At 35.6% G+C, this 17,282-nt stretch overlaps 1 protein-coding gene across 1 annotated transcript in view; it reads left to right on the forward strand.

Annotated features, from left to right (window-relative positions):
- The window catches only part of LOC5569139 (sex peptide receptor), a 98,590-nt gene that overhangs the window by 27,869 nt on the left and 53,439 nt on the right, over positions 1 to 17,282 (forward strand). The window contains exon 2 of the mRNA XM_021848571.1: positions 4,226 to 4,887. Within this exon, the coding sequence (XP_021704263.1) occupies positions 4,287 to 4,887 (601 nt within the window). The 5' untranslated portion in view covers positions 4,226 to 4,286. The remainder of the gene's footprint in view (positions 1 to 4,225; positions 4,888 to 17,282) is intronic.

A 17,282-nucleotide genomic window follows, 5' to 3' on the forward strand; every position in this document is an offset into this window, starting at 1 on the left:
GTAAACATCGTGGATTTTAATTTTGAGTAGATGCTACATATAGTAAAATTCAACGCTTTTTATTCATACCACCCAATGCACATTGGTCCCAGAGCCATATCTAGGAAGACAAAAATGATTGCGCCTAAACCGTCAATTTTAGATATATGGTGTCTTTGGCAAAGTTTCTCCATATTTTTCAGACATTTTTTTCACTGATGTGAAACTAGGGTGGCCCACATGGTTTACGAGATCAGCACATAAACTTTTTTGCTGACGGATTTAGGCCTACATAATGTTCAACATTGTTTTAGAACAACCGATTTGGAGCAACCTTGCTGAAGAACCCAAATTTCTATCTCTTATGGTTCGCGAGTTATGACTTTTTTTAAACAAGAAAGTTAGGGTGGTACTGAAAAATCAGTTTTTTCTTGATGACCTTTCATACGATAATTTATCGCAAAAACATTGTTCCGAGCACTTTTAGAACTTTTGATTGCGCAACTTTTGCCGAAGAAACTATTGTTCTATCTCTTATGGTTACAGAGTTATAAGAAATTTTCTTCGAAAAAATAGTTATTTTTAAATGCCGATATCTCCGAAAGGCGCAAACGGATTTTTAATATTTTTTCGCCATTAAAAAGATTATCTCTTTCTCTGTTTATGGTGAAAAAACTGTGAGGACGTTTTTTGTTTGAAAAGATTGACAAAATTTTAAAAATAATATGTTTTTAAACGAAAAGTGTCCATAATATGAAAAATAATCAAGCCTTCAGCAAAAATGAGCAAAATTGAAACTTCTGAAAGTGTTTCATATAAAGTATTTATAAAAAAATCAACGCTTTACAATATATTCAAAATAAACCGAATATTATATGGTTAAGAAAGCGAAAAAAGATATAGTTGCTGGAGAACCGAAATAACTGTATGTAAAGTTTGTCCAGCTAACCTTTGACGTGGTCGGTTTTAAATTGCTACCGCTTTGGCTTTCTAAGCAGAAGATCATGCGTTCAATACTGGTCCCGTTTATTATATTATCACCCTAAACGATAACAAAACGTATACTTTGAAGAATTTCTTCAAATTACCAAAACCTTACTTCCCATGATATATATCTCATACAAATATAGAAGTATCTGCAATTATTCTACCTGGGCATCCAACTTATTCCATTCAATTCAATTAAATCCATTAAATCTGCCAGAACGAATTATCCTGGGCAGCATTCGCTTGTTCAAGAATGCATGAATCTTGAACAAGAGCCAGATATAAGTACCAAATGTCTGTCTAAGGTAACGAACCAGAAGGTGGGCCTTGATCACTTGAAAACTGCTTCAGCAAATAATTTTCCTTCTTTCAACTCCTTTAATTTCGCTTACTATGATCGATATCAATACATGTGTTTTCAATTTTAAATGACTTTTTTTTTCGATTGTTCCAGCAAATATCTCTTTTTTCGCTTTCTTTACCATAGAATATTCGGTTTATGGTGAATATATCGTAAAGCGTTGATTTTTTATGAATACTTTGTATGCATAGCATAGCATAGACTGACTGTACGTGTCAATGGTTGCTACTCCGTGATTGAATCGAACCGGTAAGAATTGCACTTCGATCCAAATGAATAAGGGATGGGATTTTCCGCATATTCTCGAAGTGCAATTTTAGCAGCTCTCATATTATTGATCAATAACGGCGCCGGCCAAGTCCTTACAGTCAGTTGGGAAGGGTAAGGAACGTTATTGTGTAATGTTCGTTGCTTCTAAAGACCGAGAATACCTTCGCATCTCCACAATCATCACGGGACAGGTTGATTAGTGAGGGAGGAAAAAGATCTTGGAGTCACCTTTGGTCGGTGATGCGATCCATGGATTAGGAGGGAAAATACGAAACTTAAAACTAGTGTTGCATTTTTGTATCGCAGTAAAAATATATTAAGAGAAATTATAAAAAAAAGGCGACATTCATAATATCGAACTATTCAGAGGTTATTTTTAGTAATGACGAAGACAGAAAGGATTGCGTATTTTAAAAGTGTATGTAACAGAAATAAGGGTATTGTCGACACATGTAATGACGAACCATTCAAAGTATGTTTGAAAATTAAAGTAAAATTTAAAAAAAAAGTTACGTTGCAATAAAAAATGTCTTACGTCGACATTCATACTGTCGAACTATTCAAAGGTTATTTTGATCAATAACGAAAACCTAATGGTATATTTAGTTTGAATGAAACGCGAAAAAGTCGACACTTGTAGTGACGAACCATTCATAGCTTGATTGAAAATAAAATAAAAGCTACTTATAGCAACGATAAAAATGAATTATCATAAGCATGAAACGATCTCACCAGTACTTCGTCCTCGGCTGAACACGAAGCTTTTCACACTTGATCAACACGAACCGAACACGATTGGTCTTGACTCCGTTGCGCGTCCCACCGGAACATGCAACCGAATCAAAAGACCACGCACTATTGTCGTTTTTTTTTTGTTCGCACTCGAATGACGCGAACCGAACACGCTTTGTTTTGATTCCGTCGTGCGTTCCATCGGAACACGCAACCAAATCAAAAGACCACGCACTCTGCTCTGGCCTCTGCAAAGCACTGGGCAAACGAACGAAGCCTCCGAAAACACACTCCGAGCGCGCGAAAATGAATCGGACTGATCTGGTCTTCGCAAAGCACTGGGCAAACGAACGAAGCCACCGAAATACACTCCGAGCGCGCGAAAATGAATCGGACTGATCTGGTCTTCGCAAAGCACTCAGATTTTTTATGAATACTTTGTATGGAACACTTTCAGAACTTTCAATTTTGCACATTTTTGCTAAAGGCACTAAAGAGCTATCTCGTTTATTTTTCAAGTTATGGACAATTTTTGTTTAAAAACACATTATTTTCAAAATTTTGTCAACCTTTTCAAACAAAAAACGTCCTCACAGTTTTTTCACCATAAACAGAGAAAGAGATAATCTTTCTAATGACGAAAAAAGATTGAAAATCCGTTTGCGTCTTTCGGAGACATCGGCATTTAAAAACAACAGTTTTTTCGAAGAAAATTTCTTATAACTCTGTAACCATAAGAGATAGAACAATAGTTTGCTCGGCAAAAAGTTGCGCAATCAAAAGTTCTAAAAGTGCTCGGAACAATGTTTTTGCGAGAAATTATCGTATGAAAAGTTATCAAGAAAAAACGGATTTTTCAGTACCACCCTAACTTTCTTGTTTAAAAAAAGTCATAACTCGCGAACCATAAGAGATAGAAATTTGGATTCTTCAGCAAGGTTACTCCAAATCGGTTGTTCTAAAATAATGTTGAACATTATGTGGGCCTAAATGCGTCAGCAAAAAAGTTTATGTGCTGATCTCGTAAACCATGTGGGCCACCCTAGTTTCACATCAGTTAAAAAAATGTCTAAAATATATGGAGAAACTTTGCCGAAGACACCATATATCTAAAATTGACAGTTTAGGCGCAATCATTTTTGTCTTCCTAGATATGGCTTTGGGACCAATGTACAATGACATCATCCTCAGAATTTGAATAACAACAAAAATTTCATATCTTTTTCAGATAAAAAAAATATTGGAAAATCTATAACATCCATATCCGCATTAATAAATCTTTCCCAAAAATGCTAAATTGAATTGGCCGACACGGTCGAGCAATATACTAGTTTAGCATTTTTATATTGAGGGCCTGTCGGCAGCTGTTAGTTATTGGTAATTTATACTGAGAGCTGCTACAGAGCCTTGGTCATTCATTCATGTTATACTCCTTGTCCATGTTCTGCCCTAACTGTACCTAGATCGATGAGAACCCCCATAGGTTACACATGCGGGAAACCCGAGAGAACACTCTTCTGAGAATGTCTGGCGAAACGAGTTCTAAGCAATCACTTCTTTTCAGCTCATCCATCACCCAGAACGACGAAACAGTGACGGCACTGGAGCGACTGAAAGGGTGGTGCAGACATCATGCGATTCAAATCCTTATTTTCTTTTATTTATCTTATAAAAACTTGTTAACTTTTATGATGCCGTAAGAAGACCAGAATTTAATTTATTGATACCGTATTCGATTTTTACAAGTCGAATTTGGCTTTTTGAAAGTTTCTTGAGCTGTTTCTCGCGCTGCTTATGGTCGCATGTGTGTATCTTGAATCCGAACATGTTATCCTAATGTCTCGTGTTTAGTTTCGTCTCACACATATTCTTTCTTTCTCTTTTTTCGTCTCACAGCTAGAATTGCTATATTGGAAAATTTATTATAGCAGCATGTCCCACGACTGAAATAATCAATATGTCAATTGATGCTGCGGTAGTTGCTGGTGCTGGCGATATCTCTAATGTCCTCGGTCGATTATCGTCTTCCGTTACTGGTGCCGGAGGATCTGGTTCAACATTTGCTGCAAACAGCGGAGACGCCTCAAGTGGTGGCGAACGAATGCTGTATTACTTCGATGGTAGCGACGATGATAGCACTGCGTCTAAGCAACAGTTTCACAGCCTCCAACACCAGCAGAAAGCGGCACTTTTGCTGGGCGAGAACATCACAACCTCCACAATGTATTCCTCACTGGATCCTGGCATCTACAATCCGATAGAGGCAGAAAACGAGACTGACTTCCTCTATATCAACGGACCAAGCAGTAGTTATGGTTATACGGAAGGTCACAACGGCACACTCCCGTACGGCGATGACTACTATCAGAGCTGTATGGGAATGTACGGTAACGTTACGTATCTGAACGTGTCCTGTGAAACAATTCTAAACTATAGTATACCACTCTACGGATACTGTACTCCCATCTTCATCCTAATTACACTGACTGCCAACTCGCTGATCGTGATTGTCCTCAGCAAACGCAGCATGGCATCGCCGACCAACTTCGTGCTGATGGGTAAGTTTTGTGTTCTGCTTCCTGAAATTAACTCTCTCGCCTTGCCGCTTTGCTTTACCGACAACCAACGATATTCCACTTTCGAAGCTAATTATAAAAGTAATAAATCAGTCTTAATCAAATAATCAAACTGGCCCGAATGTGCTATAATCCTCTTTTTGGTTACAGCAGCGGCTGCCGGATGGGAGACGTTTCATTTTTCTCTTAATGTTCCCATCTTTCATGTATTGAGAGGAAATCAAATTATCATAAAATATAGTCTGCAAAGCCAACTCAATAAAACTGACGCTGTCGTTCCGCTGCTGCGCTGATATAGCCAGAGCGTAATGAAATTAGGCCCATTTACTCTGGTTGAAAACTGTTGATATATTCGATATTTCTCCGGAACAGGATGGCGCATTAGAGGCCTTCTATTCTGCCGCCGCGAAACTTTAGTCAGAGCAACGAGATAAACTCATAAAAATGATGTCAAATCAAATGGTAATTTATTTGTTGCTGTGCTGTCGCTGGCACATCAAAAGATGACTCGAAATAGTACAAATAAAACAGGGATGATGTTCCGATTCTGGTAGGCATTCCACTCACAATATCTTGTTTTGGTATGTATCCATCATTTGATTGCAACTTAACGCAATGCGCAATGAACAACGCAATGAACCTTAGGAGCATGTCAGGCTGAATACTTTGAGATTGATGCACATCCATAGCCCTGATGTAGTGTGAGAAAATGTATGCCGTTCTGAGCACAATTGCCCTATGATCCAAAAGCATATATTGAACGAGGCCCATCTCTACTATGATACGAAGAGTGGGATTACACCAAGAATGGTAATGATAAGGATAAGGAATGATAAGGGATCAGAAATCCTAACCATAACCATTCTATCATTTATTTAGTTAATATCTGAACAGATAACACGTGCTCCACATGCGCCAAATCGTTCTGAGCTTGTTCTGCCCACCTTTACGACGGCCTCAGTATTTAAGAGATGGCGAAATCTGGAAGGATATGATGGGCAGGGTATGTTGCAAGAATGCAAGATAACAACTCTACATAAATGCCAAGAAGGCGTGGAGCACCTTTAACCTTCGGGCTGTCGCGCTGTTGTACTTTGTACAACAGTTGTGATTTATATGCTATTATTTTGCAACATAGATATATATCGACACCAAACCAAAATTTATTTCTCAAAAATCTTCTTAAAAGCAATACTCAGCAGTTTTTATTTACAGTATGGCCCTTTATAATACAGTAAAATCAACAAATGTGCATGGAAGTCGCATAATAATGAACGCACTATGTACGGTTCGAGTGAACCACAGTTTGAAATCGGTATATCTCAAAATCCAGATAATATAGAAACTTGCGGTCTTCAGTAAAGTTGTTCTGGAGGTGAAGCGCTATCTGATGGTACATCATTTAATTCGGAATTTGACCGCTACGTGGCACTAGTGGGCATGGAAGTTTTAGTTTTGTTTTGCAGATATTTCAAGATCCTGACCATTTATAAGGATGGCGTCTTCGGCAAAATTACTTAGTAAGTTAAGGACTATTATTGTTCGAACTAGTTGATTCAAAATATTGCCACTAGGTGGCACAAATGAGCATAAAACTTTTGTTTGCAGATATCATAGGAGCTTGACCAATTAGAAAGATAGTGTTTCCGGCAAAGTAGTTCAGTAGCTCAAGGGCAATCATTATTTGAGCCAAGAAATAGGATATTTTGCCACCAGGCGGCGCTAGTGAGTATGAAATTTTTGTTTTGCGGATACTCTAGACAGGCTTCTTCGGCAAAGTTGTTCAGAAGCTCAGGGACTATCATTATTTTACAAAATCTTAAACTTTAAGGATTAAACAAAGAAAGGAACTTTAATGATTAAACAAAGAAAGAATTTGAGCTACCGAACAACTCTGCCGAAAACGCCATTATTACATCAAGGTAAAAAATCATGAATCAGTGAATCAAATTGCCTCGCAAAGCGACGCAAAGCAAACAACAAATCTTAACTAGTTGTTTGAAAAACAAAATCAAATTTGTTCTATGGTTGTTAAGAGATAATTTACCAACGTGGAGAAAGTTCTCGAACATTCCAGTGTGAAGTTTACAAAATCGCTACGCACGTGATTATTATGATTATTGTTATATTCTGTTCAAGTTGTGATAAACTGTTGCTGCGAGATAAGATCGTTGCAAGAATAGGAGAGGACAGTGTCTTTGTTGTTGCGTGTTTTTTGTCAATTGATTCACTGATCTCTATTCGTCTAAAGATAATAATGAAAAACAATAATGAACCGTGACATGTGTATGAAATTCTCATTGTGGTGTGTACCATATGTACCAAGATATTATTATTTATTAATTTATTTTAATTGAAATTTTGATAGAAGTTAAAACTTCTTTAAATGATTTCTTGATGAAATCTTTCTCAAATATATGTAAACACCAATATGTTTCACTGAAGCGGACAATAAATTTATAAATGTTTATAAATTTATATTTATTTATTTATAAAAAGTTAGTTCGGTTTGTTTGAATTTTTCAGAAAATTCTGTGGATCATCAAAAGCGTTCGGCTAAAATTTAGCAAATCGTGCTAAAATTTCCGCAATTTGATTTGCTGAAGATTACAGCTAGGCAAAATTCAGCAGAATATTGTTGAATGAATTTAGTGTGAAGGTGGTTCCAGGGAGAAAAGGATCTGCCCATATCGCTGTACATCTTCATACAGAGAATTGTGCTGGTTTTAGTGGGTAGGAGGAGGCGTGTCATCCCCTATCCCTGAGTTATCGCCTGAAAATCAGGTCTGGTAGCGACAAAGTGTCTTGAAAATAGCAACTTTAGAGACCTCTCGTCTGAAAAAAGTGACCAAACAGGAACCAAAAAGTGAGCAAAAAGTGACCAAATGCGAATTAGGAAAACTAAAACAAACAGACATGAACAACGAAATAAAAGTTTTATTCCTCAGAGAATCTTACCACACATTTCTCTAAGAATATTTTTGGGGTATTTTCGGGGGAATGCCTCATAGCATTACAACTGCTCGTACTACTTTTTTTCCATAATTTTCTCCAGAAATTAATTCAGGTACTTGCTCACATTTTGCGTCAGAAAATACTTCATAATACTTAATTAATCGGGAGATTCCTTGATTCCTATTTCGAAAATTCTTGAAGAAATTTTCGTAGTACGCCTTTAAATTATTTGAGAAATTATACCAGTGATGTCTTCAGAAAAATGTCAAGGATTTTTTTCAGGAAGTAATGGTATATTTTCTAACCCAGGAAATCCTGAAGTAACATCCAACGAAACTTGATTGAATTCCAAAGTAACCAATTGAAGTAGGATTTTTTGTAGATCTTCCTGAAAAATCCATAAGCGGATTAAAAACTGAGGAATGATTCTTTGTGGAATTTCTTGGATAAATCTTTGGAGATCTCCTGACGAATTCCATGTCAAATCAGTCAATCACAGAACTCGACCACCTTCGATTTGCAGTAAGTTTTGCACATGTGTTTGATATGATACAATAAGTGTTTTCCATAGAAAAATCGATCATTTTGATTCGATAATAACTTTTGAAAATGGCCCATACATTTTTGAATGCAACTTATTTGAAAAACTCCGTACGTTTTCGAGAGTAAACGTATTTTCCTTGATGGAGAATCGCGAATAACTAATAAAAATAGCCTATTTTAATATTTACATAATATTTTTTGCATCAAACTCGATGTAATTCGAAAATGGTTACTTCTAGAAATTATCCATATAAACATTATGGTTCAGAATAATTTCAAGATTCTTATTGTATCATCAGGACGACAAAAAATCAAAATTATGAAAATCGGCCAAAACTTGTTATTAGAAAAACTTTTTTATTAATTTTTTTCCATCATGAAACTTTGTCCTAAATATCTGTTTACTATCAAGATTCTATGGTGAAAATTTGAAAAATATCAAAAATGGGGGTTTTGTGTAATTTAAAATTTAAGTTTAATTTTTTATTTTTTTATGAAAATAAATAAAACATTTTTTAATGTATATTTTTTTTTTTCTTATAGTCCAAATGGTTTACTACAACTTCTTCATAGACTATTTTCTCTAAAATCAACAGTTTCGGAGTTTTAAAAAATTCTCAAATAAGTTGCATGCAAAAAACTATAGGCCATTTTCAAAAATTATTCTTGAGTCAAAACGATCGATTTTTTAAAGCAAAACATATATTGTACCATACCAAAAACATGTGCAAAATTTAATCCAAATCGATGACTATCGAGCACGATTTTTATTTTGTTCGTCTCATTCTGGATGAAATTTTTCTCCTGTAACAACAACATCAATGGAATCGAAAACTTATTCAAATAGTCTCAAGTCAGAAAAGTGAACAAACTTACTTTATCGATCCTACGTGTTTCGCAGACAAAATTCCACAAGTTCCGTTCTCATCCAACTAGATTTTTCGCTTTTAGCACGTTTAATTCCGGAATTACAAAACGACGAAAGTAAGAATTTCAATTTTCACAACCCAACCGCTACTTTCACCGCTCCGTTGTATGGAGAGACAAAGTGACTTGACCACGAATCAAAACAAAACACTGCTTGAGCCGATTTTACACTGGTAGAAAAACGTCGAAAGTAACTTAATGAAACGGCTTATCATTTTGTTATAATTATTTTTGTGGGAAGTAATAGAAACTACCAAGTTTTTGAACGCGAGCTGATTGTATGCAAAATTTAAGCGATGTACACGGCGAAAAAATGTTAAAAAGGTGATTCATTTTAAAACGGTTTTAGAAAACAGGTTGTGATTCTTCTTAATTAATTTTCTCAAAACCGTTTGAAAGTTACTTACGTCGATTTGAAAAAGTAATCGAGAATTAGTCAACATATATCTGGAAGAAACCCTGTGATACCCTTTGCGAAATTGTTCACAGCAATCCTTGTAAAAATTACAGGAGGTTGGAGTGCTCAATGATTTTCTGAATCAAATAAAAAAAAAATTGATGCTTTGAGGAATAGAACACCGCTGTAGCTGTACAGTTGGAAAAAAGGTAGCAAACCGGCGAAGAATTCTGTATCGTGTGAACGCTACGCGTATTCCTTGAGAAAATACTTGTATTTTATGCAAAATTGTCTAAGGAAATGAATGAAAGTGGTTCTGATGATTCCCAGCATGTAATATTATGAATCATGTGAAAAAACTTGTTAAAACGAGGATTTTGGGTGAAACGGGCATGATAACGATCCGTGCGGTCAGTTGCAGATCCTGCACTCACATCTTCATAGTCCTATCATCTAAAAAACGTAATTTCAATAACTAATACAGAATCCCTGATTATAATGAAAGATTTTTTTCAAAAATCTAATAAAACTGCGTGCGGCCATAAGAACATTTCTGCATAAGATACAAATCTTTTCTCAAGGATCAAGCGTTGCGTTCACAACATACAGAATTCTTCGTTGGTTTGATACCTTTTTTCCCACTGTGCGCTGGATGGATCACTAGAGGATTTTTGGATAGATCTCTTGATCCTGAAATTATTCCAAAAAGAATATTGTTTGTAGAAATCATCAGAAGAATTTCTTTTGCCTTCCCTCAAGAAATATGGGAAGAAATTATTGAAAACTTTTAAAAAAGATATTCGCAAAAAAGGCTCTGTTGATTTCTCAGAACCCCCAAAAGTTGGCAGCAGGATCCACTGCAAGCAAAATAAATAAAAAAAGAGACTTTAGGAACCCTTTTTGTTCCAATAGAGACTTTAGAAATCTTCTTCCTACCAGCACTGAGGACTCTGTCTACAGATGTTACCCTTGAAAAACTTGTTATTTCCTTCCATAACGTGTAGAGATGATCGAAAAAGTCGCTGCGGTACTACTCTTAAGGTGACACAGTTTGGAATCAACTTCTAAGATTGCACTGAAACTTCAAAGGCACAAATCTCGCGAATAAAGCATCCAACAACAGTGAACTTTTTATTTTGGCTTTGTGCACTAGCAGAAAGCTTAAAATAAGAAGATCAGAAACGTTTGCCAACTATTTCTTCAGTTTTGTGCCTTTGAAAACGTGAGTAGGGGCACAAGTCGGCCATTGTGACGGCCATCTTTGGATTCCGAGATGTTTCACCTTAATCGCTAGATTAGAGTTCACATCGATTAGGAAATTATAATGCTTACAATTACACCGAAAATCAAAAAACGATGCAACAAAGCATCAGTATTTTCATCTCACATGAAATGTGCTTTACTCCATCAAACATACCTGTCACATCAAATATATATATACCGTTCTACGCTACACCCACGAAGTCTAGTCCGATGTAACACACGTGCGGTTTTGTTCAAACTTTTTGTCGGCATCCATCACAATGTTTTTTTTCGCTCTAGTTCGTCAGGTGTAGCAGGTCAGGTCGACGAGTAAATTGACACAACCGATGTGCACAAAGTTCAAACAGGTTACACATCATGGTAAAGAGGTTTCGCGTTACACGACATGCAACCGCAACGAAGGGTAATTGTTTAGCTTTCATCTTGTTTGCATTTTTGCTTGGATTTTAGATAGCTTTTCTTAGAAAAAGCTTTTGCGAAACTCTCTTAGTAAACGCATTGTAGTCTTCAGTCTTAATGTAAAGATACAAATATGGTATCAAATCATTCAACAATCAAGTCAAACAACATAGAAGTAATACAATCCTTCACAGTTTTAAAAAATTATGACAGAATTTTGATCTAACATTCAATATAAGGTAGCAAGAGAGGCCTTCCCTATTGTTCCATTATAACAAGTGTCTTTGCAAAAAAAAATCTCGAGTTTTATTGGACCGATGAAGCTAATTTTTTTTTAGGTTGTGGAGTGCACTACACATATAGAACTATATTTTCAGACTTGTTTCTATATGAAATAAAAATGATAACATATGCTCTCATTTATAGAAAAAAAAAACAGTTTTTTATTCGATTTCATGGGAACATTATTCTGCTCTCAGATTTAATGTTAATTATTAAAACGACCAAAATGACAACAAACAAAGTTATCATAATCTGTGACATCGCAGCATCAAAATTAGTTTTCCAGATATTTGAGTGAATAAGTTTTTCAATACAATAAACAAGAATGGTAAATCGTCATAGGACCAATGTTGCCTCCATTTTGAACTAACTCTCAAAGTTTTAATTTGCAACTGAGTCCGAATTACAGTGAATTAATAGTTTCGAGTAACACTGCTTTTTTGCCTTTCGCTTGTACCGAGAACTAATTTGATCGAAACTGCAACAAAATTGCCGCTGGACATTGGTTCCGCTGTCATTCGTTCTATGCTCGGTTGGCTATATCTGCAATTGTAGCAAACCGTTATTCCTGATCTGTGTCCATGGCTCTGAAGTGGAAAACGCTGCGGGCTTACCGTCGTCAGTTACTAGTGTAGGGAAGAGTCCCGGATGGCAAGACAGGCTCTATGCCTCCCCAGAAAAAAAAAAAACAAGTAAAACACCAACCAACTTATATGAAGTATGGAAAACACTTGTTATATCTGCATTCTGCGGTATTGGTTAGAATTTCCATCAGCTAGTTCACTTGTACGAGCATACTAAATTCAGTATGAAGGTAGGAGACTTCAAAATTAATACATATTTCTACAAAAAGATTGATAGCTTTTACAATTTTTAATTTGAAGGTTTACAAGTCACTTATATTTATCCTTGTTCAAAAATCCAGATAAAAATAATGAACTTTCTAAATTTTTAATTTGCTTAGCATAGCATAGACTGACTGTACATGTCAATGGTTTCCTACTCCATGATTGATCGGAACTGGTAAAAATTGCACTTCGATCCAAATGAATAACGGATGGAACCTTCCGCGTAGCAGATCTCATATTATTGAACAATAACAGCACCGGCCACGTCCTTGCAATCAGTTGAGATGGGAAAGGAATGTTAGTGTGTAATTATTGTTGCTTCTAGTGACCAAGTACACCTCTGCATCTCCACAATCACCATTGAATGTGGAAGGAAAAAGATCTGGAAGTCACATATGATCGGTGATAAAGATGAGGAAAAATACGACCGTTACTTAAAACTAGTTTTACGATTTTGTCTCGCGGTAAAAATACACTGGAAGAAGATTAACCATTTAACAGCAGTTCAATAAGTCACCTATGAGAGAACCTAAACCTGTAGTACGTTGACATTCATAGTGTCAAATTATTCAAAGGTCATTTTTTAGTTATGAGAAAAGAGATGTGTATCTATCTATCTATATTAATAAAAATGGAGTGTTGTTTGTATGTTACGAATTGGCTTGTTAACGGCTGCCAGAATTTGAAATTCCTTTCACTTAAGTGTTTGTCAAGTTTTCCGGTGTTTTTGTACACTAAAAGTAGTCAAAGGGAAAGTCGAAAAATGGGACAACACGAAACTGTCAGTTTGTATGAAAATCTAGCAAAGCAAAATAAAATAGCCTACGCGTCAATACAACGCACAGTGGGAAAAAAAGGTAACAAACCGACGAAGAATTCTGTATCTTCTGAACGCAACGAGTAATCCTTGAGAAAATACCTGTATCTTATGTAAAAATGTCTAAGGAATCGAATGAAACTGGTTCTGATGGCCGCACGGATCGTTATCATGCCCATTTTACCCGAATTCCCCATTTTTATTAGGTATTTGATAGGATTTTTGACATTATATGCAGGGAAACTATGTATGAGCTATTGAAATGACGATTTTCAAATGATAGGAATATGAAGATGTGGATGCAGAAGTTTGACCTGACCGCACGGATAGTTATCATGCCCATTTCACCCAATTTCCCCATTTTATCAACATTTTTAAATAATTTATCATATTATTCACAGGTAAACCGTTTATTAGCTATTGACATAACGTTTTCTAAGCGGTAATAGCCTAGAAAAGCGAGTGCACGAATTGAAACTGACCGCACGGATCGGTACCAAGCTCATTTTACCCGAATTCCCCCATTTATCAGGTTTTTGATAGGATTTCTCATACTATATGGGGGGAAACTGTTAATGAGCTATTAAAATTACATTTTTAAGTGATAACAGTCTTATTAGGTGAGTGCATGAGTCTATGCTGACCGCACGGATCGTTATCATGCTCATTTCACCCAAATTCCCCATTTTATCAGCTTTTTCCATGCGATTTATCACATTATACGCAGGAAAACCGTTTATTAGCTATTGACATAACATTTTCTAAGCGGTAATAGCCTAGAGAAGAAAGTGCATGAATTAAAACTGACCGCACGGATCAGTGTCAAGCTCGTTTTACCCAAATTCCCCAATTTATCAGGTTTTTGATAGGATTTTTCATATTATAAGCAGAAAAACTGTTTGTGAGCTATTGGAACAATATTTTCTTAGCGATAACAGTCTGCGCATGTAAGAGCAGGTGTTGAAACTGACCGCAAAAATCGTCAACATGCCCATTTTACAAAAATTCCCCATTTTTATGAGTTTTTTTTTCATAAAATTTACCTTATTATAGGCAGGGAAACAGTTTATAAGCTCTCGGCATAATGTTCACTTAGCGATAATAGTCTAGACAAGGGAGTGTAAGAATTTAAACTGACCTCTTGGATAGGTATCATGCTCGTTTTACTCGAATTCCCCAATTTATCAGGTTTTGATAGGATTTCTTATATTATATGTATGGAAACTGTTTATGAGCTGTTCAAATTACGTTTGTTAGATGAATGGAATGTAAAGATGCGAGTACATGAGTTGGACTTGACCACACGGATAGTTATCATGCCCATTTTACCCAAATTCCTCATTATATCAGGGTTTTCATGTGTGTTATCATATTATATGCAGGGAAACCATTTAGTATTTATTCACATAATGTTTTCTAAGTGATAATAGTCTAGAGCAGGAAGTGCATGAATTAAAACTGACCGCACGGATCGGTTGCATTTTCATTTTACCCAAATTCTCCAAATTATCAGACTCTCGTTCTGATTTCTGATATAATAGTTACTCATTTTGATATATGCATGGCAACTGTTCGTGAACTATTGAAGTAATGTTTTCTAAGCTATAAAAGTCAGCGAAAAGCAATGCAATAATTACAATTAATCAAACGGATGATGGATCGTTATTATTCTCATTTCACCCAAAATCCCCATTGTCTCTTGACTTCTTCAGTGAACTTGAAGCCTGACCCTGATATTGATCTTGATATATCCTCTAAAAATTCTGATATTCTGATTCTGAATCCTGAATTCTGAATTCTGAAATTCTGATAATTCTGATAATAAATCTGATACCCTGATATATCTTGACTCAAATAATATATCTTGATAATGAACTATGAAACGATAACAGTATAAAGAAGTGAATTTAGGAATTAAAACTGATCACACGGATTGTTATCATGCTCTTTTTATTCAAATTCCCAATTTTATCAGGCTTTGATAAGATTTCTTATACCGTGATGAATCAATACCCGGACGCTTAAGACGACACACATGTTCAAACTCTTATGTAACTATGTTTTGTTGGAATATTCTTGAAATATTTTTGTACAACACTTTCTTACAAACCAAATCTTCATTAAAGTGACAAAATATCCGGTATTAACTATGATTTTTACAAGAAAATTATTAAAATATTGATGCTTACCTTGTCTTTAAATCCGGACACCGGACTCAAAACGTGTTTTCAAATCCGGACACTGTTCGATCGATATCCGGACATCTGTGTTAAAACTTGATATATTTGTATATCGCTTATGAGAATCATGTCAAACTTAATGAAATATCACTGCTTCACATAATCGATGAAAATATTTTCCTTATAATGTTGCACGTAAGTAAAATTAATGTTTTAGTTACCAGAAGTGGAGCGCATGCAGCTTGAACTGAAGTACATGCGGCTTGAGTGTCAATCACTAACGATTTACACGGTTTATCTCACATTTGACCGTATTCTGTTCTCTCACACTTCTTTTCATATATATGTTTTACAATTTTCTCGTATAAATAACTTTCACTAGTAAAAACCAGGCTTTTTAAATGATGTCCGTATTTAAAACCACTGACTCGTAATCCCGGACATCTCTCGACACACCGTAAAATACATATTTGCACCATAATCTTCAACAATTGTGTTACCGAACATTAAAAAAAAGCTTTATATACACAATTGTATTCAAAAGACGGCATAAAAAAGTCTCACACACTTTTTCTGGAACAAATCGTTGTTCGTGCTTTGGCGTGCGCGTCAATAGATTTTTGAACTTGAATTTACACGAATCGCGACGAAATGACATTCAACAGAAACTACTTTTCTGTTATTATTTTTATCAATTATTTAGCTGTGGTAACTAGATTTAAAATGAAAGTACAATGATCTACAATGATAAAAGTAAGGAATTGGAATGAAATCCAAACATATTAGCATTCAAGTCTAGCTTTAATTAATGAATATTACCAGAGTGTTCGGGTATTGGTACCGTCCGGATTTTGATTCACCACGGTATCATAAGCACACAAATTTATTATGAACGTCTCATAGGCAATTATAATAGAAGGAAACGAATGCTGGAATTGTTGTAATTTCAGTCAATCGTTAGAAAATGCAGTTCGCCTAAAATGGATTTTTATCGGTATCTATGCAAGATAGCTTACTTCGGAAGCAGGGCGCATTAGAGCGCATGCGGATGTGAATCGAATACACCACTTCCGAAGTTAGGTATCTCGCATAGATTCTGAGAAAAATCCAATTTCGGCGAGAAATCGGTTCTAACTTTTTACCGCGCCGACAATAACAGTTATCAGAAGGGTTGTGATCATGCTCATTTCACCCAAATCTTCCATATTTTTCTGATTCTTGATTGGACTTCTATTATTATTTGCAAAGAAACCTTTAATGAGTTATTTAGGTAACATTATCCGAGAAACAACAGTCAAAAAAGTAAGTGCAGTAATTTAAACTGAGCGAAAGGATTGTTAAAATGCTCATTTTACCCACATTTTCTATTTTTATCACAATTGTGAGGGGCCGTCCATAAATGACGTAGCATTTTTTCACTGATTTTTTAAACCCCCCTCCCTCCTCGTAGCATTTCGTCACAAATGCTGATACCTCCCTTGGAAAATACGTAGCATATCAAGTAAACCCCCCCCCCCATCATTTTTTTTATATTTTTTTTCTTTGCAATTGGGTTAAAACAAAAAATTGGAGTTCAGAAGTTCAATACACAGTTTGATATTATTTACTGAAACGTAAGGATAGTCTAACGAATAATGCTTTGCAAACGTTTGATATACAGTAGCGCTAAAAAAATACTTGGAAAACAGTTTTAAATAAACTTTTTCCTGTTTAAGTTGTTGGCTAAATTGTATTACTTTTGCTGTTGTTTCCATGAAAAACAAGTT

Source organism: Aedes aegypti, chromosome 3, assembly GCF_002204515.2.
Source record: "Aedes aegypti strain LVP_AGWG chromosome 3, AaegL5.0 Primary Assembly, whole genome shotgun sequence".
Classification (NCBI taxonomy): Eukaryota; Metazoa; Arthropoda; class Insecta; order Diptera; family Culicidae; genus Aedes; species Aedes aegypti.